A 21,874-nucleotide genomic window follows, 5' to 3' on the forward strand; every position below is an offset into this window, starting at 1 on the left:
CAAGTCAACGAGATGTGGAGAAGGAGAGGAAGTGGAACGGAGAGGTATAGTGTCGGCGGGGGTGATAGGTGAGTCAGGAAAAGTGAGGAAAGAGATATCCTGCACTGAAAAAGTCGAGGAAGATGGGCGTGGGTAGAAGGGACGAGACTCTTCAAAAGTCACATCTCGAGAGATACGCATCCGACGACCAATAGGATCCCAACAACGATAGCCCTTATGCTCATCACTGTAGCCTAAGAAAACACACTCAACAGACTGAGCAGTCAGTTTGGTGCGTTCGCGAGGGGCAAGAAGAACATAGCAAACACAACCAAACAAGCGAAGCATCGAATAATCGGGAGAACGATCAAAAAGTCGCTCGAAAGGAATACCACCCTGTAGAGCAGCGGAAGGCTGTATATTGATAAGATAGGTGGATGTGGAGACGGCCTCAGCCCAAAAATGAGGCGGGAGAGAGGCAGCAATCATCAATGCACGAGCCGTCTCAAGAAGATGTCGATGCTTTCGCTCAGCCACACCATTCTGAGCATGAGCACCAGGACAAGAGAATTGAGAGAGAGTCCCGTGCTCAGCAAGAACACCACGCAACATCTTAGAGATATACTCGCCAGCAGAGTCAGCACGAAAAACACGAATGGGTGAAGAGAACTGAGTATAAACCATGGCAGCAAAACGCTTATAAATAGACAACACCTCAGAACGAGAAGTCATGAAATAAAGCCATGTGTAACGAGAGAAATCATCGATGAAAATAATATAGTATTTATGACCACCTTTCGAAGCGAAAGGGGCCGGACCCCATACATCAGAATGGACTAAATCGAAAGGACGCTTAGACACTGACTCACTATGTGAATATGGTAACTGAATCTGCTTGCCAAGACGACAACCCTGACACTCTAAAGAGACATCTCCTGAGACAGACCCCAGAAGGCCTCGACGAACTAAAGAAGACAACCGAGAACCACACAGATGACCAAGTCGATGATGCCACTGCTGGAAGGAACCAGTGACGGAGGCAACAGAAGCGGAAGAACTGGCGATGGTGGTGGCAGCAGAAGGAACATGAAGCCAGTCCAACTCCCAAAGACCCTGAGAATCACGGCGGCGAGGGCCAGCCCCAACCAGAGTGTGCGTGTGACAGTCCTGGACAGAACAAGAGTCAACGTCGAGGATGACGCGACAACCAGAATCCGTAAGTTGACCAGCAGAAAACAAATTCATGGTAAGTCGAGGAACATGAGCAACATCAGGAACAGAATAAGGAGTAGTAAGATTGCCTCTACTAGCAACAGAAAGTGGAGTACCATCAGCAGTGAAGACATGAATAGGAGAATCCAGTGATCGAAGAGAGGACAAAGTGGAGGAATGAGAAGACATATGAAAAGAAGCTCCAGAGTCCAGAACCCATGGGGATGTACCTGACTGTGTAGAGGGTGATTGCTCAGTGCGGGAAGCATCAGTCATAGAACCGGCAGTACCCGTCGAGGAAGAACCTGAAGCCGCGAGCAGACGCTTAAGTCTCAGAATATCCTGCTCAGTCAAAGCAATGGCTGAAGCTGTCGAGGTAGACGACGAAGTCCCTGAAGATGATGATCGAGCCTTGCGCAGATGTTTCTTCTTCGTGTAGCACTGAGACTCAAGATGACCATCATTGTTGCAATAGGCGCAGTGTGGACGGGGGCGACCTGAGCCTCCAGAAAGAGTGGGCAAGAGCGGCGGAGCACTCGAGCGAGAAGTGGTCGATGGAGCAGGTGGCGGAGGAGCACGAGTAGCAAGCACAGAGGGAACCTCCAGCAAACCAGCACCACGTAAGCGAGTCTCCTCTGCACGAATCTCAGAAAGCGCCTCCATGAGAGAAATACGGCCACGAGCAAACAACTGAGCACGCCGGCGCTCAAACTCCTTACGGAGCCGAGACAAGAACTCATAGACGCGATGAAACTCCAAATTGGCCTGGACAGCCTGGCAACAGGGGCAGGTACGACACCCAGCACTACGGAGAGAATCAAGCTGACGCCAGATAGCAGAACTCTGTGCATAGAAGTCATCAACAGTAGAGTCACCCTGCTGAAGAGCATGCTCCTGACGGATCACAGAGAGGTATAAGGCATCACCAGAGGGCTGATAGCGCTCACGAAGACGGGTCCACATCTCAAAGACAGTAGAAAGACCCAGAAATTCATAAGCAAACTGAGGCAGAACACTAGCAGTGAGAACAGCTGCAGCACGAGCATCATCATCAAGCCACTGGGTGTAAGCAGACAGAGCACCATGATACAACTGAAGAGCCTCCTCATAAGCCAAAACCCTCTCATCATAAGCACGATCAGCAGCCTCATCAGCAACCTTAGCCGCATCCTTGGCGGCCTGATTAGCATCCGTAGGAAGAACCGATGGAGTTGGCGGGGTAGGGGCCACCGGAGGAACTGGACGTGGCGGACAGCAGACCTCGCCAGAAAGAACACCCCAAAGACGGATGCCATGCATGTGAATGCGCATGAAGCCAGTGAACTCGGTGTAGTTAGTACCATCAAAGATCACCGGACAGCGAGGGACAGCAACATAACCCGATGCAGCAGACATTTTTTTTTTAGATCCGACGAGAACGACCGGATCGGAATCAGGCGCTGCTACGGGAGCAGCGGAAGCCGGCTGGAGAGGAGATCAAGGGCGCCGGCAGGACGAGCCCCCTGGGCCGATCTGACGCCCTGGGCGCCTGCGGGACGAGCCCTGCGGGACGGGCGGCTGGGTGACGCCCGAGCGGGACGGGCCAGTCCCTGGGCGCCGGCGGGACGGGCGGCTGGAAAACGCCCAGCTGGGTGACGCCCGAGCGGGACGGGCCGGCAGCCGAGCTCCCTGGGCGCCGGCGGGACGAGCTCCCTGCTAGCGGCCGGCTGGAGAGGAAATCGGGGGCTCCTGCGGACGAGCCCCCTGCTTCGATCGAGAGATGGAGAGGAGATCGAGCGGATTGCTTCGATTGAACAGACGGATCAAAAGCACGAGTTGCAGCATGCAAAAAATTGACCTAGCTCTAATACCATGTTAGGAATAAGCAACTTGTATTACCATGAGGCCATAGGCCGATATATATATACATGTACAGGTGTGGAACATATGCAGGAAACCCCTCATACAACGAGATAAATACAAAGGGGTACATGACTTATATTATAACTCTAACAAACACGAGGGGAAACACGAGAGAATCACTCAAACCAATAAGAACGATCACACATATGCTAGATCCGAGTACACATAGAGGTCACACGATCCAAAGTCAACACGGGACGATACAAAGGGTAACCGGTTCTTCTCCGTGAGGAGGTCTTGATGGGGGGTCTTCTCCGTGAGGAGGTCTTGAATCCAACGTGGATCTTCTCCGAAGAGGGGCCGCGGTCTCTCTCAAGGAGTAGATCTGTATGGATGAGCAAAGCTCTATCTCTAAATGAGCTAAACCAATGCTAACCCTAACTAGGAGGAGGAGGGGGTCTATATATAGTGTTAGCCCACGAAGGGGTAAGTGAGAGGGGGGATACATGGGCCCTTGGCCCGTTCACTGTGCACAGACAGGCGCCGGATGTCCGGGCTGGGGCCGGATGTCCAGGGCTTCGCGACGGGCCGGATGTTCGGCTGGCGGGGTCGGTTCCCGATGCATTCAGTGATGGAGGGGCCAGGTTTCCGGGCGAAGGGGCCGGATGTTCGGGGCTTCGGGAGGAGCCGGATGTCCGGGGCAAGGTGCCGGATGTCCGGGCTGCGCTGGTCCTTTTCGGTGTTCTCTGGATAGCCGATGCCGGATTTTCGGGGCAAGGGCCGGATGTCCGGGCTGGGGCCGGATGTTCGGCCGCTGTAGCAGCTGGCTCTTCTTCCTTCTCCTTCCTTCGCTTCCGCGCACGCTTGGCCTTGGTCCTTGGGCTCTCCATGGTCTCCTCGGGTGTACCTGAGTATGCACATGGTCCGCGCTTGAAGTAGCATCCATGTCTTACCTGCGGAAAGGGAAGATTCGGAAAGGAGCGAGTTCACCTTAGGTCCAAAGGCGTATGCTTGAGTGTACATGGGGATGATTATAGGATGCTTCGCATCATCTCCCCTTCCTTGGGAAAGATCCGACCTCGGATCGAAAACCTCATCACCATGAAAACGGTTGTCCTGGACGGACTTGTAGTTGGACGAAGTGGAAGACATGGTGCAATCCAAGTACTCCAAGGTGTCTCCGGAGTGGTACACATGCAAAAAGAGCAAATACAAACGACACTCGAAAATACAATGGTTAGCGCACACAAAGTGTCCATCATGTAAGAATGAGTCCGTGCGACAAGATTGATCATGAAAAGGTGCATGAAGCTTATCCAAAAGATATGGAATGGTATGCAAAGCATCCATGGGAGCAAAAACATTCATTATGCACACAAATGTGTTGCGAATATGATCAATGCAACCACGGTGCAAAATGATGTCATAATGAGACGGTTTATCAATAGCATGAATATGGTGATGGATGCTCAATGTGATGTGATCATGCAATTGATGATAGGCAATAAGATCATGATGTATAAATATGCCATCAAGGTATATCACAACAAATTTGCTAAGGAAATGCACAAGCTCATATATCATGGATTTCATAGAAAGACAAGATGCAACAAGGTAATCATAATATGAGTCAATCCATGCATAAGATGCAAATTTGTCATGTGTATGATATGTCCATCGAGCATGACATGTGTGAGCACAATCAACAAATATGGAGGTGTTGGTGTACCAATGCTCAATGTCGTGGCATGAGTGGAGGTTCGAAGGTGCATCCAATAAGTCCGAGCGCTCCTCAACTTGAAGGTCCATCGAGCCAATCTCCAATGTCGCTCCTCCGTTCGCGAGATGTATCATGTAGACAAGAAGGAGACAACAATGAAAGAGTGACCCATCCAATATGCGTATTTGAGGATGGCTCAAAGGGAATGAGTTCACCTTTATGAGGATGTCGAAAATGTTGGTGTTGTGCATCATGTACGCCTTCACATGACCAAGGTGTTTCATGACGGTGCCACCTTGTGAATCCTTCAAAATGAAAGAACATGACAAACACTCGGAAAAACAAATGAAGTTAGTGCAAATACAACACTTATCATTCGAATGGTGAGATACCCAACAAGTGTTTTCATCATGCTTATCATGAGAAAGGACAATATGTGGCATGGTATGAAAGCATAAGATGCGACTACAACCAAAGACAATAGGCTCAAGTAAACAAGCATGCATCACAAGTATATGTCCAAGTCTTCAATATCAACGAGCATAGATGCAACAATTGAAGGCAAGCGACAATGAACAAGATATATCATGTGAGAGGCACGAACATATATGTCATCAACCCAAGAAAGCGAGTAATAGTGGAACATGGGTGATGCGACAAAGTAAGTAATCATAGTGATCAAGTCAAGCAAGCTAGTGGTGCGAAGATGCAACATACTAGAAGGAATCATGGCAAGCATGTAATGGGTGCAAATAGTGTGCATGAATAATTCACATGACATAGCACAAGCATGAAAGCAAGATATGAGCAAAATATCATCAATGTATTGGTGAGAGGCCATATGTAAATAGCAATGGGACATCATGACTCTCCCAACACAACAAGCATCAATAGCACGAGGCACATGATAGACATGGCAATAGCAATAAGGATCTTCACCAAGCATGCAAATACACATAGAAGTAGTATAATGGTTAATCATGGGTAAATGCATGCAAGGGTCACAATTGCATGGCAAAATCATATAAAGAGGCATAGCATGCAAAGTGAACACGAGAAAATGGGCATAACGTGACAAATGGTAAATAGCCCATAGCCGTGTAAGAGCCAAGTAAAAGGAATGCGCGAAGTCGTTGCGCGAAGAGGACGGTGGTAAGAATAGTCCACGGGATCCCAAAGCATCGTTGCTCTCAAGAGCTCGTTTCGTCAACTCTTGGGATTGAGAGGTTGACGCGTATACATGAGTATCTACACAAGACAAAGACAAAGACAAAGGAAAATTTGTGTGTGCGTGGTAGATGTACACATCATCCATCATGATGCGCACGTGCTTGTGTTGGCTAGCACAAAATATCCGCTCAAATAAATGAGATGCGTGATATAGAAACATGTTATCCATCATGAGAGGTTTGTTGTTATGTATAGCATAATGGAGACTCAAATTGTGTAATACATCATGAGAAATATGTAAAGCATTGTTATTTATGGAATGCGTATGGTGCAAGCAATTATGGAAGCATTCAAAGGATAGGATGTATCAAAATCTCTTAATATATATGAGGAAATTATAAAGGTCTCCTCATGAGCATTTGTATAAACATCACATGAAGAATATTGACAACATCCAAAAGAAAGCATATTTGGAACAATGTAATCATGACATGGCATAGTAGATGAATTGCGCAAATCATGTAAAGGAAGCATGGCAATATCATCACATGAAAAACAAAAGCCAATGACCATCATCTCGTCATCTATGCCATGGGTGCAAATGAGATTTATTTTAATGGGGCATGCATAGCTACTATGTTGAGGTTCAAATGATGCAATATGGGAGATCTCACTCATAGCATATGACAAGTTTAAAGAGTTGTCGAACATGACGTGACCAAAAGAATTTTCACATGATATCCTATGGAGCATAGCATCACAACTAGGCAATTCAACATGCTCATCATCATATTCATCAAAAATTGGTAAGTCATGACATGAAGAAGTTGCACTAGTATGAAGCATGGGAATAGGTATGTTAACATCATGCAAGCAATCATTCGTAAAATAGTCCACTGGTGGGACAAGAGAAGCACCATCACCTATGTTACCTTTGAAGCGTCGCTCATGTGTTGTAAGTGAGGTGTCGAAGACCAAGTCGTGGTCATCTTCATCTTGATGGAACCATGTGGGGGGTGCATCATCGTCCACCATGGCCATCGTCGTCTCCCTTGGGGGTATGTACTCGTCGAGGATAGGCATGTCGTCATGTAGGAGACCTAGCACCACAACAACAACAAAACAACAACAACAAAGCCTTTAGTCCCAAACAAGTTGGGGTAGGCTAGAGGTGAAACCCATAAGATCTTGCAACCAACTCATGACTCTGGCACATGGATAGCAAGCTTCCACGCACCCCTGTCCATAGCTAGCTCTTTGGTGATACTCCAATCCTTCAGGTCTCTCTTAATGGACTCCTCCCATGTCAAATTCGGTCTACCCCGCCCTCTCTTGACATTCTCCGCACGCTTTAGCCGTCCACTATGCACCGGAGCTTCTGGAGGCCTGCGTTGAATATGCCCAAACCATCTCAGACGATGTTGGACAAGCTTCTCTTCAATTGGTGCTACCCCAACTCTATCTCGTATATTATCATTCCGGACTCGATCCTTCCTCGTGTGGCCACACATCCATCTCAACATACGCATCTCCGCCACACCTAACTGTTGAACATGTCGCCTTTTAGTCGGCCAACACTCAGCGCCATACAACATTGCGGGTCGAACCGCCGTCCTGTAGAACTTGCCTTTTAGCTTTTGTGGCACTCTCTTGTCACAGAGAATGCCAGAAGCTTGGCGCCACTTCATCCATCCGGCTTTGATTCGATGGTTCACATCTTCATCAATACCCCCATCCTCCTGCAGCATTGACCCCAAATACCGAAAGGTGTCCTTCTAAGGTACCACCTGGCCATCAAGGCTAACCTCCTCCTCACACCTAGTAGTATTGAAACCGCACATCATGTACTCGGTTTTAGTTCTACTAAGCCTAAACCCTTTCGATTCTAAGGTTTGTCTCCATAACTCTAACTTCCTATTTACCCCCGTCCGACTATCGTCAACTAGCACCACATCATCCGCAAAGAGCATACACCATGGGATATCTCCTTGTATATCCCTTGTGACCTCATCCATCACCAATGCAAAAAGATAAGGGCTCAAAGCTGACCCCTGATGCAGTCCTATCTTAATCGGGTAGGAGACCTAGCACCAAAGAAGAAAATACACTTCGAGTAGAGGGTAAGTCATTAGAAATCATAGTGGCCTCACGTGCCGTGTCAACTACCTCACTCACTAAGTGTTGTGGCTCATTCACTCCCGGTATGATGCTATCATTCATATGGTTGGTGGAGTCACTTAAATGGCTCTCAACCTCACATAAGATGTGTGGCATGCTCTTAAGTGTGGGGCTAGTGGTGGTCACACTCATCCTCTCATAGGAAATGCACTCAATGTCATATATGGTGGAGTCACTCATCTCACTCATGTGGTGGAGTCACTCATCTCACTCATGTGGTGGTGGCGCTCCTCACATGGGAATTGGGGCATCTCATCATATGTGGGTATCGGAGAGATATAGGTGCAAATGTCTCCATGCTCAATCATGTTGTAGTCGTAGCCGTGGATGAAGGCCAAAGATGGCACATCATCACTCTCCTCTAAGACCAAAGATAAGGTCTCATGTGCGGTCTCGTAGCTTGACTCGGAGTATGAGTCCAATATGGGCGTCGTCTTCATGTTGTTGAAGAGGTTCATGCTCGTCGCCGTGGTCGAAGGGGATGGCCCTTGCTCGACCGTCTTGTCGCTGTCTTGTTGTTAGAGGCCCATATGATGTGGCACTTCGTAGCTCGTCTCCATGACCGAAGGAAAATTCCCGTGCTCGGGCATCTTCCTTGAGGGGTTTCCGAAGATAGAAGTGTCGCCCTCGCTCGTTGGTGGTTGCCTCATTTGTGAAGATGTCGATGTAGGCGAACTCATGGGAAGTAGGCAAAGATGCCGTACGTCCGAAGGCGAAGATGCCTTGAGAACACTTGGCGAAGATGCCGAAGTGGTTGGTGCAGCCGTAGCTCCGTCTTGGTGGTGCTCGTCTCGCGGCCTTCTCTTATGCTCATGAAGGTTGACCTTGACGTGAAGTAGGGCTTGTTGGGACTTGTGCATTTGCGCTTGGCAAGCATCTTCATGATGATGGTGTCGTTGTCGTGCTTGAGCTCGATGGCGTTCGTCGTCGTCGTGCTTGAGCTTGATGGCGTTCGTCGTCGTCGTGCACATGATGCTTGGAGGTGACTTGCCCTTCATGACGATGTGGATCACGAACGTGATGGTGGTCGCCATGGAGATGTGAACGTGGACGACTTGCGCTTGCATCATTTTTGCGCTCCGAAGACTTGTGACTTGAACGTCGCCGCCTTGAGGATGACGAAGGGGAAGAACGGTTGATCAACAAGGTCCGAATCTCCTCCATCCTTGCATCTTGCTCCTCCTTTTGTGCGGAAAACTTGTTGTCGATGTAGTCCCTTTTCCTTGCTTCGGAGTGACGAATGTCGATGGAGAGGTTCTCGATGCGTTCTCGCAATCTTGATTGTGTGCCTTGCATTTGTCGTTGTAGATCGAAGATTGACGCTTTGGTGATGTAATTGTTCACGCCGTCGTTGTTGTGGAAGACCAGAGATGAAATGCCTTGCCTATCCATCACAATACTCGAGCAAATATGAGTGGAGAAAGGAGAAGAACTATACCAAATGTACCTTAACCGATGTTGAAGATGGATTAATGATCACTCAATGATGTAACAAGGAAATAGCACAGTTGGTACCAATTGTTGTCAATTTCTCACACCTACACAAATAAGGCTTATGGTGGAGCTCAGTGAGGATAATGGCACAAAAATTTAATGCAAAATGTTAGCAAGAGTCAATAATGTTGAAAGATATTCATAAATTCGCAAGTGAAACAAGTAGACCAATAGCAATGAATGGCACACGGAAACGCACACACAGATAGATAAATGGGGTCGTGCAACCAAGGATGAGCACAAAATGTGGAATCCACGGAAAACGCTCGTGTTGCACAACTCAAAAGAGACGCTAGCACGATTGCTCAATAGGCGGATACGACACTTGTGCATAACCTATAGGAGACAAAAATGCAACGACTAATATCCCAAGTATGCTATATATGTATGATGTTTCAATGGTATGATCCAAGATGATCGGATATGACAATCTTATATGCAATGTGGTATGATGCTATGGCACTTGCTTACAAGCTTCTTTGCTCTTTCTCTTTTGCTTAAAAGCTTTATTCTTTTTTTTATGTGTATGGCCACTTTTGCACAATGCACAAACCAAGATAGCAATTGGGTATATGCGGGAACAAACTTGAGGCACAAGAGATGATATGATGATACCAATATAATATGGTATGTATGTAATGGAAGGTGTAGATCATTGATCACTAATGTGCACAAGTAACGTTGCCGGCAATACTCAAATGGCTAGTCTCGATAGGCAAGTAACGCAAAATGGGCCAGGGGTTAACAATGCAATGGCAAGGGAATATACAATGGAGGGATACCACGATACCAAGATGATATGGAGGTTACCGTCCGTGGCGATGATGAGTGACGTTGGTCTTGATAGAGATACCAAGATGATGGAGACTCATCCCTAAGTAGCCGAAACACCTTAGGAAACGGAAAAACCGCGAACTTAAAATCTCAAATGTCAAATGTCAAAATGGTGGTAGCGGAAAGCGGTGGTGGTTGCGGAAGCTCAATGGGATTGCGGAAATGCAATGATGGGTTTTGAGACGCAATGCGGAAGTGGAGGGTAAGGTGGTGGACTATACACGGTGTTGTTGTTGGAAGCACGGTCCCTAAGTAGCCGAAACACCTTAGGAGACACAACTCACAACACAAACAAAATTGGTTTAAGTTGGCGTGGTGGAAGTCGCGGCGGACAGATCTGTCGGTCGGGCGCTGTCCTCCCGGGAGTGGTGGAGTGCAACGTGGACTGCCATTGCCTCCTCCAACCCGCAGGGGATGACACCCCAGTCGACGGATCCGGACTGGTCGGAGTCCGGTCCGCTGCCTGCCATGCCAGAGAAGGCCGGAAACCGCGGAGGTGAGCTCGGGTGGCGGAGGGGAGTGGAGTGAAGTGGCTAGGGTTTGATCCGACGAGCGGATGGGGCGAATATATGTGGGGTCGGGTGGGTCGGCATGGTCCGGGTCTGACGTGACGGGCGTGCTCGGGCGCCCCCATATCCGCTTCATATTTGGGCTGGATATGAAGGGTGCTGGTCAGGCCGGGTGTTTGAAGCCCGTTTAAGGTGTCCGTGTGGGTCGAAAAATCGTGATCAGTCAGTGACCGGGCGGGCCGCCCGAGCGTTTGAGGAGAGTTTGGGGCGCCCAGATGTAGATGCTCCCAATATGAGACAAACAACGTGATTCCCTTGGGCTCTGCACATTCGCGAGAATAATTTTTCATCTCCATTGCTGCTTAGAACAGAAATACGAACGAGATTATGTGATGTGTCCACATACTTATGTGTCACATGGCATCCAGTGAATTTTCTTGACCCAAATTACAAATGTCAGGGGGGTATTTGGCTATTCGCCCCTTTTGAGACTGCAGGGACCAAACCGGGCCTTTCTGTCAAACTTGAGGGACCAATCTAGTACTTAAGCCAGTACTCCATTCTTTCCGAATCATTGAAGTTTTAGGTTTGTCCTAAGTCAAATTTGTTTAAATTTGGCCAAGTCTATAGAAAAATATGCTGAGATATACAACATCAAATATATATAATATGAAACATATTTCATAAATTATCTAATGAAACTAATATGATGTTCTATATTTTTCTATGGACTTGAACAAAAGTAAACATGTTTGACTTAGGACAGAGCTAGAACTTTTAATTAATGTGAAACGGAGGGAGTATACAAGGTTTGTAGGATGTGCCTGTAAATTCTCTTATCCACATTAGCTATTCTGATGTGATGACTTTATATATGAATTACACACATGTAATAATAGCGTTATTCTATTCTGGAAGCTTTGCTTTGCTGCTTCGGCGAGCATGAATAAGTGTGTAAGTGTGATTCACATGATCTTGAACCAGATATCATCCAGGATTTTCAGTTTCACCATATTGAACAGTTTGTTTGTCCTGTACATGTAGGTGGTCAGTAAACGGGGACCTACTGTCACCAAGATTTCTGGAATGACTATCCTGGATAATGATGCTGTTAATGCAGTGTCTGTGCTGCTAACATCGGTGATTACAGCTTATGCCTGCATTTTCTTCTTCTAGAAGCAAGGGTTTGGTTGCCTTTTTCGCCTGTCCCCAATGCGCAGTGATGTGTAATGTGAATATTCCAAGGACAGAATGACTGATGTTTACTTCAAGCAAGATGAACAATGAAGTATTGGAAATCTTTGGCTATTTGCTGGGCGCAATTGACGAGCCTGATGACGTTTGCTCCAGGCAGCTAGTTTGGTAATAGTGCAAGTTGGGAAATTTCAAATTGTTTTAAGCAAGAAAAAGCTGTGCTGTAATGCGGAATTGACAATTATGGTTTTTTTGAAACCTATCTGTGTCGAAGAAAGTATCTAGTTCGCCGTTTTAGACCACAATCCAACAATTATCCCCTTGCCAAATTATAGTTAAGTTTTGTCTGAAGTCAAATTTTGTGAACTCTGACCAATTTTATATTATAGAGAAATATATGAGCATTTACAATACGAAATCTATACCATATGAAAATATAGTTCACGGTAAGTCTTAACGGTGTTGATTTGGTATTATAAATGTTGACACTTATTGTTAACTTTGTCAAAGCTTGACTTATGACAAAACTTACAGGGAAACGCTTCTAATCTATAGTCTGTTCGAACCCCAGCTACAGACCAGACCAACGCCGTCGATGCAATTGAAATCTGACGGCTAACATTGTGCTTCTTATTGAAAAAAAAAATCAACCGGCAGGGAACTAATCAGCCGCAACCCCCGTGCGTAACACTCCCCTAATCTCTCCCTAAAAAAACTCCACTAATCTCTCCTGATTGCAAACGCAGCTCCACCGGCCTGAGCTCTTCCACCTCGCACGCACCGCCCAGATCTCCTCCTCCCCGCCATGCGAGCAGCTGCCTCCTGCTCTCCTCGCCGCCGAGCAGCACGGCCACTCCACCGGCTAGCTGTGCCCCTGCTTCTCCAAACCACATCGCCTTATCCACCGATGCGACCCCCGGGGCGACAACGCTGGTGGACATCAGTAATCAAGTTTGTATGTTCAGTGGCTGCCTAGTATTGTTCTGATTTGTGTTAGGTCATTTGTCATCAAACTTTTTGTAGGTCATGCTTTGTAGACAATTTGATAACCCATAGCTATGTAGGTAGACAATCGTGTCTATTCCTTAGTGTCAATATTCAGTGCTTCAAATGATGGTGAGAGATGCTAAGAAAATATTGTTTCATTGCTTCCTATACAAAGAGCTTCCAAATATAAGCATCCACAGTTGGCCGCAAATTTTTTGGTTTCATTTTTAAAATTTCATGCTTCCACCCAACACTAATAATGCACCATTTGCATAAATTTCCAGCTTCATACCTCTAAAAAAATGGAAGCATGACCATGCCAAATTTATGCATCGAGGGTTGTTTGTTAGAACTGATGTTAAAAGGCTTGTTTGTTAGAACTGTTGTTAAAAGGCTTGTTTATTAGAACCTTTGTTCAAAGCTATGACACTTATTTTGGATCAAAGAGAGTTCTACATATGCTTCTTCGGCCTGCAAAGTTTGCTGCCATAATTCAACCAGTTCTTAGGTGAATTTTGTATGTAGGTGACACAACAAGCATCCTCATGTTGGCGGCAATCTTTAATTAATTTCCATGTGCAATTCTTTATGCTTCAAAGTAAGATGAGTTATATTGGCATAGCACCTCTTCATGCTTCATACTGATCGGGCTTCCAAATATATACTTCGCCAGGTTTCTATTTTTTTGTGTTCTATTGTTCTTCTTTTGAACACCATTTTGATCAAAATACAAACAGTGTATGATGTGACAGACCAATTTGTTGCTTCATGTAAGCCATGTTTTATACTTTTGTGCCACATTTGTTTCCAATGGTATTGAATTTTTCTCTTCGTCTCAATTGTATATGCTTCCATTGCCTATCACATATGTTTTGATCGTTGAAACAGCTGGTCCATCTAAGCTATGGTTCCTACTTTAACATTTCACATATGTTTGTATAGCAATGCTTTTCTTTCATCCCAGTTTTCTGTGCTTCCAGTACCTATCATATATATTCTGATAGATTAATTTGTTGCTTCGTGTAATCCATGCTTATTTCATTTCTTGTGTTTCCAATGTGTATTATTTATGTTTTGATACTCTTAATTTCTCATTGTGCTTCTATTTTATAGATGTTTTGCGCCAAACGACGACAACCATGCATCCTTAGTTTCTCAGATGCCTTGCACTAACGTCTCCCCACAATGTCGTTGTGGTGTGTCGACATGTTGTGGTTAATAGCTGGCGACAACATCCCCGTTGCTTGCTGCCATCATGCCAATTTTCCTTCGGCAATATTTCGCCTAAGTGTTCCCTATTATGCTACTGCAACCCAAGACATTACCCTTGCTTCCCAGCAGACTTCGGTGTTGACCATGTAACAATTTTTGTTATAATGTAAATAATTTTTGTTGTTGTAACTATATTAAGCTTTTGTTGCATGGGAGCAAATTCCTTTCTCTTCCATAGCAAACTTTCATGGGTTGGAAGCAATGTACAATCAAATTCATGTTTCAGCGGAAATAAATGTATATGTTATCATTAGAAGCAAAATCGCGTTGCAATGGAAACACATTTTCCAGTCGACAGAAACATGTTATTACTTAGCTGGTTGGACGTAAAATAAACATTTATAATGGACCCAAATTTCTGTTAGATGGTGTTCAAAATAATCTGTTAGATATAACACAAACTTCAACTAGATCAAATAAATTGGGTTGAGGTTGTAGCAAATTATTGAGTCGCTGGAAGCAAAAAATTGAGTCGCTGGAAGCTAAATAACCGAGTCACTGGAAGCAATTAGTAGGAAGCAAGCTTAATTGTACAGAGTCTTGTTAGGAAACACACAACCAAGGAGGATACACGTTCCACTAAAAAAGAGGTTTTTTTTTGAACAACAAAAGGCGCACTAGGCGCCAAACTTTCTTATTTCAGCTCAGAAACACCGTACAACATGAATTACAAAGCCCTGAAATTGAAAAGTAGAGAGAAGAGAAACTACAGGGCAAGTCATATTCCGATGAGCTGAAGCGAAACAACATATATCAGGTTCTACCACTGATGTTAGAACCTGATGAGCTACATTGTGTGCAATACCATTGATCTCCCTAAAGATGTGAAACACCTGGGACTGAAGATCTGAGAAGTAGCAGAAGAAGTCAGCCAGAATTTTCCTTATAGTCCAAGGAGTAGTAGATTCCTTAATCTTTCTGCTAGCCGCCCATGACGCCAAAGACAGATTGTCAGTGAGGAAAGTGGGCTGAGAAATGCATAGCTGTTTGGCCACTCTAGCCGTCAAAATAAGCGCCAAAGCTTCAGCTTGTAAAGGTGTATCTGTGATAACAGTAGAAGCTTGGATCTGCACATTGACCTCCAATTGGTCTTGTGGTAAAGAGAGGTAAATTCCAATTCCAGTAGCAACAGATCCTTGAGTCAAGCCTGGAATTTTTTTGCATCTAAATGCTGCATCAGAGTATATTTTTGGTCCTGTAACTTGAAGATCAGACTTAATCGTTTTCCCCTGCATAGGAATCTGATTAGTAAGAGGTAAAACACCGACCATCTCATTGGATTTGAGCTGAGAAGAAATATGTATAGAATCATCGAGTTCATTACACAGGGCTATAGAAGCAGTGTTAATATGATAAGAGATTTTTTCCTACTAAATAAATAATCATTCCTAGCTTTCCAAAGACACCACATAAAGTTGAGAATGTTGGGTAGAGAAGCATGAGGATGATTCATATTAATCAGAGCAAGGAAAATACTGTGAATATTAGGATTACTTTGAACTAAAATATCCATTCTAATGCACCAAGGATTCAGAAACCAAGCAGCTCTAGCAAAATCACAAAGAAAAAATAAATGCATCTCATCCTCAGGCTTACCGCATCTGCTACAAAGTTGAGATATGTGCACGGAGAAGCGGCCAGCTCTCAAACCTGTGGGAAGAGCTTTTCTAAGAAGCCTCCAAGCAAAAGTTTTTACCCTGGGAATCATCATCTTTTGTTTCCAGACCTCATTTAGAAGATTCTTGACCTGCAAAGAAACCTGAGAAGGTGCAAATCTAGGATTGGCATGAATATCCTGCAAACACAGCTTATAAGTAGATTTAGAAGTACAAATACCATTAGGGGTAAGGTCCCAACACAGAATATCTGGACCGTCCTCTTGAATAATATCAGTCTGCATAATAGTAGAAGCAAGAGGTTGTTGGAAAAGAGAGTAAATAAGGGTAGAATTCCATTCTTTCCTATCAGGAACCCAAAGATCTTTAACAAGAGAAGGGTAACTATATCCTGAAGGTTGAATAATCAGATGATCATAAATAGCATTCCAACGCGAGCACCAAGGGGTGCTCCATATAGAAATATTACCTTGAGTAATCTGATAAAAAGAATGAGCTTTGAGTTTGGGCGGTATTTTGAGAATGGAGGACCAAAAAGCTGATTTTGGATTAGAAGGGCTAGCAGTCCAGATGGAAGAATCATGGAAGTATTTGGACTTAAGAACAAGATGGAGATGGGAAGAAGAATCTTTCGCTATACGCCAAGCAGCTGCAAGCATCAGGCCTTCATTAATGGCTTGTAAGTTCCTAATACCAAGGCCACCCTCTTTTTTAGAATAACAAATATCCTTCCAAGCCCTAAGACACAAGCTTTTGCTCGAATTATGCTCTCTAATACTTGTCCACCAAAAGTTCCTAGTAATAGCAGTGAGTTTGGCTATGAACTTCTTAGGAAATAAAATATTAGCCATATAGTAAACAGGAATACCAGAAAAAACTGATCTAATCAATTCAAGCCTAGCTGCATGAGAGAGCAAGTTGGCCTTATAAGCAGGAAGCTTATTCATGAATTTATCCAAAACAAAATTGTAGGCCGCAGATCTATTATTAGCAGGAAGAATAAGAGGATGGCCAAGATGAGAAAAATTAGCATCCATGTTAGAAACAGGAAAAATCTGCTTAATATCTTGAATAACAGCCTGACTAACATGAGCACTAAACATAATAGCAGACTTGGCCCAATTTGGAGTTTGACCTGACATGGAACAAAAATGATTGATAATGTTGGCCATAGCATTAGCTTCCTGAACAGTAGCTTGAACACATACCAACAAATCATCTGCAAACAAAAGAGAGTGAATCGGGGGGCAATTTGGTCCAAGCAAAATACCCTGAAGACTATGAGCAGCTAAAGCTTCGTTAAGAGCAAGAGATAATTCATTAATGGCAATAACAAACAAATAAGGGGACATAGGACAACCTTGACGAATACCCCTAGAACTTTTGAATTTATGAGAAGGACTACCATTAATGACCACAGAAAAAGTAGGAGAAGAAATGCACTCATAAATCAAATTTATGAAATGAGCATGCAATCCTTTACGTGCAAGAGCTGAAACAATGAAGCTCCATTCTAAACGATCGAAAGCCTTAGCAAAATCAATTTTAAGCATGAAAGCAAGGTGATTCCAAGAACGAAGAGCAAAAGAGTGAGAAATCTCTTGAGCAATAATGATATTGTCACTAATTCTTCTACCTTCAATGAAAGCTTGTTGAGCAGGGTCAATATAATCTGGAAGATGAGGCTTAAGACGATTAGCTAAAGATTTGGCAATGATTTTATAAATAACATTGCAAAGACTAATGGGACGATAATCCATAGGAACCTAAGGAACACGTTTTTTGGAATGAGAGCAATGTTTGTATCACTCACGTGAGAGGGAATATACCTGTTTTATAAAAATTGACTACCAATTGAGTGACATCGTCTCCTATCCAATTCCAAGTAGCCAAATAAAACTCGACATTAAAACCATCTGGCCCTGGAGAAGCATTCAACTTCATGTCCTTCAAAATCTGCAAGACCTCATTTTTATCCGGAATTAAATAAGTAGGGTCCAAAGAGCCCTCCGGTAATTGAGAAACAAGAAAAGGTCTACCACAGTTGATATGAGTGGAAGAGAAGATATATCTGAAATAATTAACAAAGGTATTAGCAATGAGACTAGGCTTAAAATGCACAATATTATTTTCATCCTTAACCGAGCAGATAGTATTCCTTTTCCTTCTCTTAAGCACAGCTTGATGAAAAAATTTCGTATTACGATCACCATCAGTAGCCCATCCCTTCTTACTTCTTTGCTTATAAAAACTATTCAGTTTAGAGAGAGTTTGCTCATACCTGAGAATAAGCGAATTTTCTAAAGCATGATCTTGCTGATTGATTGGAAGCTCCTGAATCTGCTTGATACTAGATTCTAGTTCCTGAAGCTCTTGCTGAAAAGGTTTCTTCTTCCTACACCAAGTTTTCAAAGCCCCTGCCAAAGAAGAGGTTTTTGCAACAAAAGAGCCTGCTCTAGCATTGTTCCAAGCAGACTTAGCAAAACTACTGAAATCCTTCTCCATTAACCACCAATTTTCAAATTTGAAAGTCTGCTTAGGTTTAACAAAACTACCATCAGTAGAAATAAGTATGGGAGCATGGTCACTAACGATGATAGGTAAATTAAGCACCTTAGTATTGGGGTAATGAGCACACTAATCAGCATTAACAAGACAACGATCCAAACGTTTGTAAATAGGATTAACAGTGTGCTGCCTATTGCGCCAAGTGTAAGCAGGACCACTAAAACCGATGTCAAAGAAACCACAGTTTTTGACAATAGAACGAAAAGCAGACATACGAAAATAATTTACACTACCATTACAGCCATCTGTATCATACAAAATATCATTAAGGTCTCCCATACAGATCATGGGTTTTCCGAGGTTATCATACACAAAAGTGGAAACCTGATTCCAAATGGCACTAGTCTGCCTATGATAAGGATCACCATATATACATATCAAACAAAAGTGAACCCCCGAGGCTAGATGAACTACATTGGCTAGGATAAAGTGAAAGGAGGAACTATGAACAGAGATTTTAAGATCATCATTCCACATAAGCCAGAGCCCTCCTGAAGCACCTCTAGAAGGAACAACAAAACTGTTAGCCACATCAAACCTATTAACAAGATCAACCGAATGAACCTTCGAAGATTTGATTTCTGAAACAAATATTACCTGAGCTTTCGTAGAACGGATCAGATTTGTTAGGAACAACATTCGATCGCTACCGAGGCCCCGGCCCATACCTCGGCAATTCCAAGCTATGGCTTTCATGGCGCCCGAGGCGCGTTAGGGCCATGCGCCGCTGCCCGAGAAAAGGATTGCGCTAAGTTCCTATCTGCATCATCATCCAACTCCATGTTATGTCCAGACTGATTCTTGTTGATATCCAGTGTACTAGAGTCATCTTGATTTTCCATTGTGACTTGAGCTGTAGGGCTACAAATGCTACCATGAACATGCAGACCCTTGTGATGGAGGCGATCAATGCCAGGAGGAGAGAAAGCCCCCTGACGGGATCCAACTGTACCCTCACTGACAGACGGCGAAGGTGTGCTCAGGGTCGAGGGATCATAGCTTCCTCCTTCGTGCTGACGAAATGCCATAACTGATAAATGTTCAGTGCTAGCTTCAAAAGACATGCTCCCCAAATTTTTGCATCGGCTTGTGCACACATTATTGCTACTGTCCAGTTGAGCCGATCCGCTGTCGCGCTTCCAAGTGGAAGAACGAGCACAATTGCGAAGAAACCCATGGAAATTAGGACGCACACTTCCAGATTCGCCGTTCGGAGGAATGTCCCATCTGCTATTCCTAGATCGACGGTAGCTCCGTTGAGATGTTGTGGATCCAGGAAACTCAACGCCCCCCAAAAAAAATCCTCTGACTGAACTCTTTACCACAGTGCTGGCAACACCGTCACTAAGAACAGGGGCGGCTCCCACACCACCAGCTGGATAAGATTGTCCAATGAAAACTTGCGTGTCTCGCGGAGCACCGAGTAAGCTTGATTGATTGGCAGCCTTCTTCGCCGGAGGAGAGGGGATACCAAAAAGTGAGGCGGATGTACGTTTGGGACTGGATCGAGTAGGCGAGGGAATGGGATGGCGGGTAGGAGAAGGGAAAAGCGCTGCGCCCGGGGAAGGGGAAGGACAAATAGCGACATTTGCACCGGAAACTTTGTCCTCCAAATGCATTTGAATAGAAGAGGTAGGGGAAGTCTGCACAAAGTGAGATGAAGGGACAACACACCGACTAGGAATATCTGCGAGGCGAAGAGGATTATTTTGGGCAGTCTGCTGGTCCAAATCTGGCTCATATCTCCGTCCTTGAATATGCATCTCTTCAGCAGACGTGCACCGAGAGCCTGGCAACTGCTGAGATAATGGGCCCGACTATTTTGCACCCCCTATCTGCTCCAGGTCAGCAAGAGCACCACTTTGCTGTACTGAATGCTGAAGAGCTTCAACTTGCCCTCCTTCTACATAATTGCTTTGCCCAACATCTGTCTCTTTATTACCTGCATCTGGTAACACCGTTGTATCCATTAAATCACCACTTTCACTCTGCTGCTGACTGTGAATGAACTCTCCTTCCATTCTTTTATTTTGTTCATTAATTTTTCTTAAAGATAATACCTTCTAATTTCCTTTTTCAGCAGAATCCTCTTCTGACATCTTTCCCTTTCCTTTGGGATCCTCTATGAACTACTTCTGCAACCTTGCTAGCTGAGGATTGATGAAAGATGAGAATGAATTTGCTTCTGCCTGAACATTTCCTCCTGAAAGAGTAGGAATCAACTCTGCATTAGTCATCCACTGCCCAAATCTATTTGGTGAGATTTCTTCCAAAGAAACTTGCAGCCTGTTTCTTGAAATGAGAACACTATTTTTGATCTTGCAATGCTGAACACTATGAAACATAACTCCACAAAAAGTGCAGATTCTGCCAATTTTCTCATAGAATAAGTAAGCCCAACCAGCAGAATCCTTGGCAAAAGAAACCCAAACTCTATCTCTGACTGCTTTACTAACCTGAACTTTAATGGTACCCCAAATGTAATTCTCCCTAGAAAATATCATACTCTGATTTATAGGATGAAATTCTGAGATCTGGCCAACACTTTGCAAGATGTTTGCAAGTAGAGCTTGAGTTCTAAATCTCATGGGAATACCATAAATCCGAATAGTCACGTAGACAGTGTCAAACTTATAGTCCTGAATATTCCTATTTTGCTCCTCTGGATCCATCCATTCAAGCAAGAAATTGTCTGAAACCATGCTCCAAGGCTGACGAGTAATGACAAACATAACAGCATCCAAAGAACGAAAATGAGCCACAAAGATGTACCTTGATAATTGTGATATACCATAATAGTTCCTTCCATGCTCTAGCCATAGATTGCCGCACAGCCTGAAGGGAAAGAACCCTGATAGGACCTCCTGTAGATGCAAGCTTCATTAGAATATTGAACTCTGCATCCTGACCCTCTTCTTGCCTGTACTGCTCAGCCTGAATATGAACTACCTTCGGCTCATTGATCGACAACGCTTGCATGTTGAGTTCAATCCCGGGATCTGACCTCACAACCCGAGAGGAAAGCTGCGAGACTTGATTTACTCCATCTCTTCTCAGATCCGCCTTCTGCGGAAGAGCATCAGGATCTTCCATGCGAGTAGAAGATCTGTCCATATTCACATCTAACTAGCGAAGGGAAAAACGAGGGAGAGGCAACAAAATAGCAGGAGGGAAAGCGGAGTAATCAGAAAAGTAGATGGGAGAAATAGTAGGAGATTAGAGAACAAGAACAAGATTATGTGGAGAGAGGGAGGAGGAAAAGCAGAGGAGGAGAGAAGGCTAGAGCGGCATAGCGCCAG

General features: G+C 44.5%; 2 protein-coding genes and 2 pseudogenes across 3 annotated transcripts in view; 1 reads left to right on the forward strand and 3 right to left on the reverse strand.

The window, feature by feature from the left end:
* Window positions 1-12,543, forward strand: part of LOC125508232 (protein PGR) — a 31,000-nt gene extending 18,457 nt beyond the window's left edge. For both annotated transcript variants that reach the window (XM_087525788.1, XM_048672857.2), the window contains exon 4: window positions 11,983-12,543. In XM_087525788.1, coding sequence (XP_087381914.1) covers window positions 11,983-12,114 — 132 coding nt within the window. In that variant the 3' untranslated portion in view covers window positions 12,115-12,543. The remainder of the gene's footprint in view (window positions 1-11,982) is intronic.
* On the reverse strand, window positions 1,652-3,012 carry LOC147970851 (uncharacterized; annotated as a pseudogene).
* A 2,492-nt stretch (window positions 12,544-15,035) lies between the features above and the next one.
* On the reverse strand, window positions 15,036-18,820 carry LOC147970852 (uncharacterized). The gene is made up of 6 exons (XM_087523679.1): window positions 18,809-18,820; window positions 17,859-18,644; window positions 16,477-17,773; window positions 15,988-16,398; window positions 15,171-15,538; window positions 15,036-15,068 (listed from the first exon to the last, which is right to left on the reverse strand). The coding sequence occupies exons 1-6, from the start codon at window positions 18,818-18,820 to the stop codon at window positions 15,036-15,038; spliced, it is 2,907 nt and encodes a 968-aa protein (XP_087379805.1).
* A 447-nt stretch (window positions 18,821-19,267) lies between these two features.
* LOC147970853 (uncharacterized) lies at window positions 19,268-21,569 on the reverse strand (annotated as a pseudogene).
* Between the last annotated feature and the right edge of the window lie 305 nt (window positions 21,570-21,874).

This window comes from Triticum urartu, chromosome 5A, assembly GCF_056163025.1.
Source record: "Triticum urartu cultivar PI428250 chromosome 5A, HENAU_Tu73, whole genome shotgun sequence".
NCBI lineage: Eukaryota > Viridiplantae > Streptophyta > Magnoliopsida > Poales > Poaceae > Triticum > Triticum urartu.

Excerpts from the sequence above, each read along its gene's own strand:
- LOC147970852 (XM_087523679.1), bottom strand. Across the intron at positions 17,774-17,858 it reads GAGACGATGTCACTCAATTG|GTTCCTATGGATTATCGTCC; the intron begins GTAGTCAATTTT and ends CGTGTTCCTTAG. Across the intron at positions 16,399-16,476 it reads TTTTTATCAGATTACTCAAG|GATATAGTTACCCTTCTCTT; the intron begins GTAATATTTCTA and ends TTCAACCTTCAG.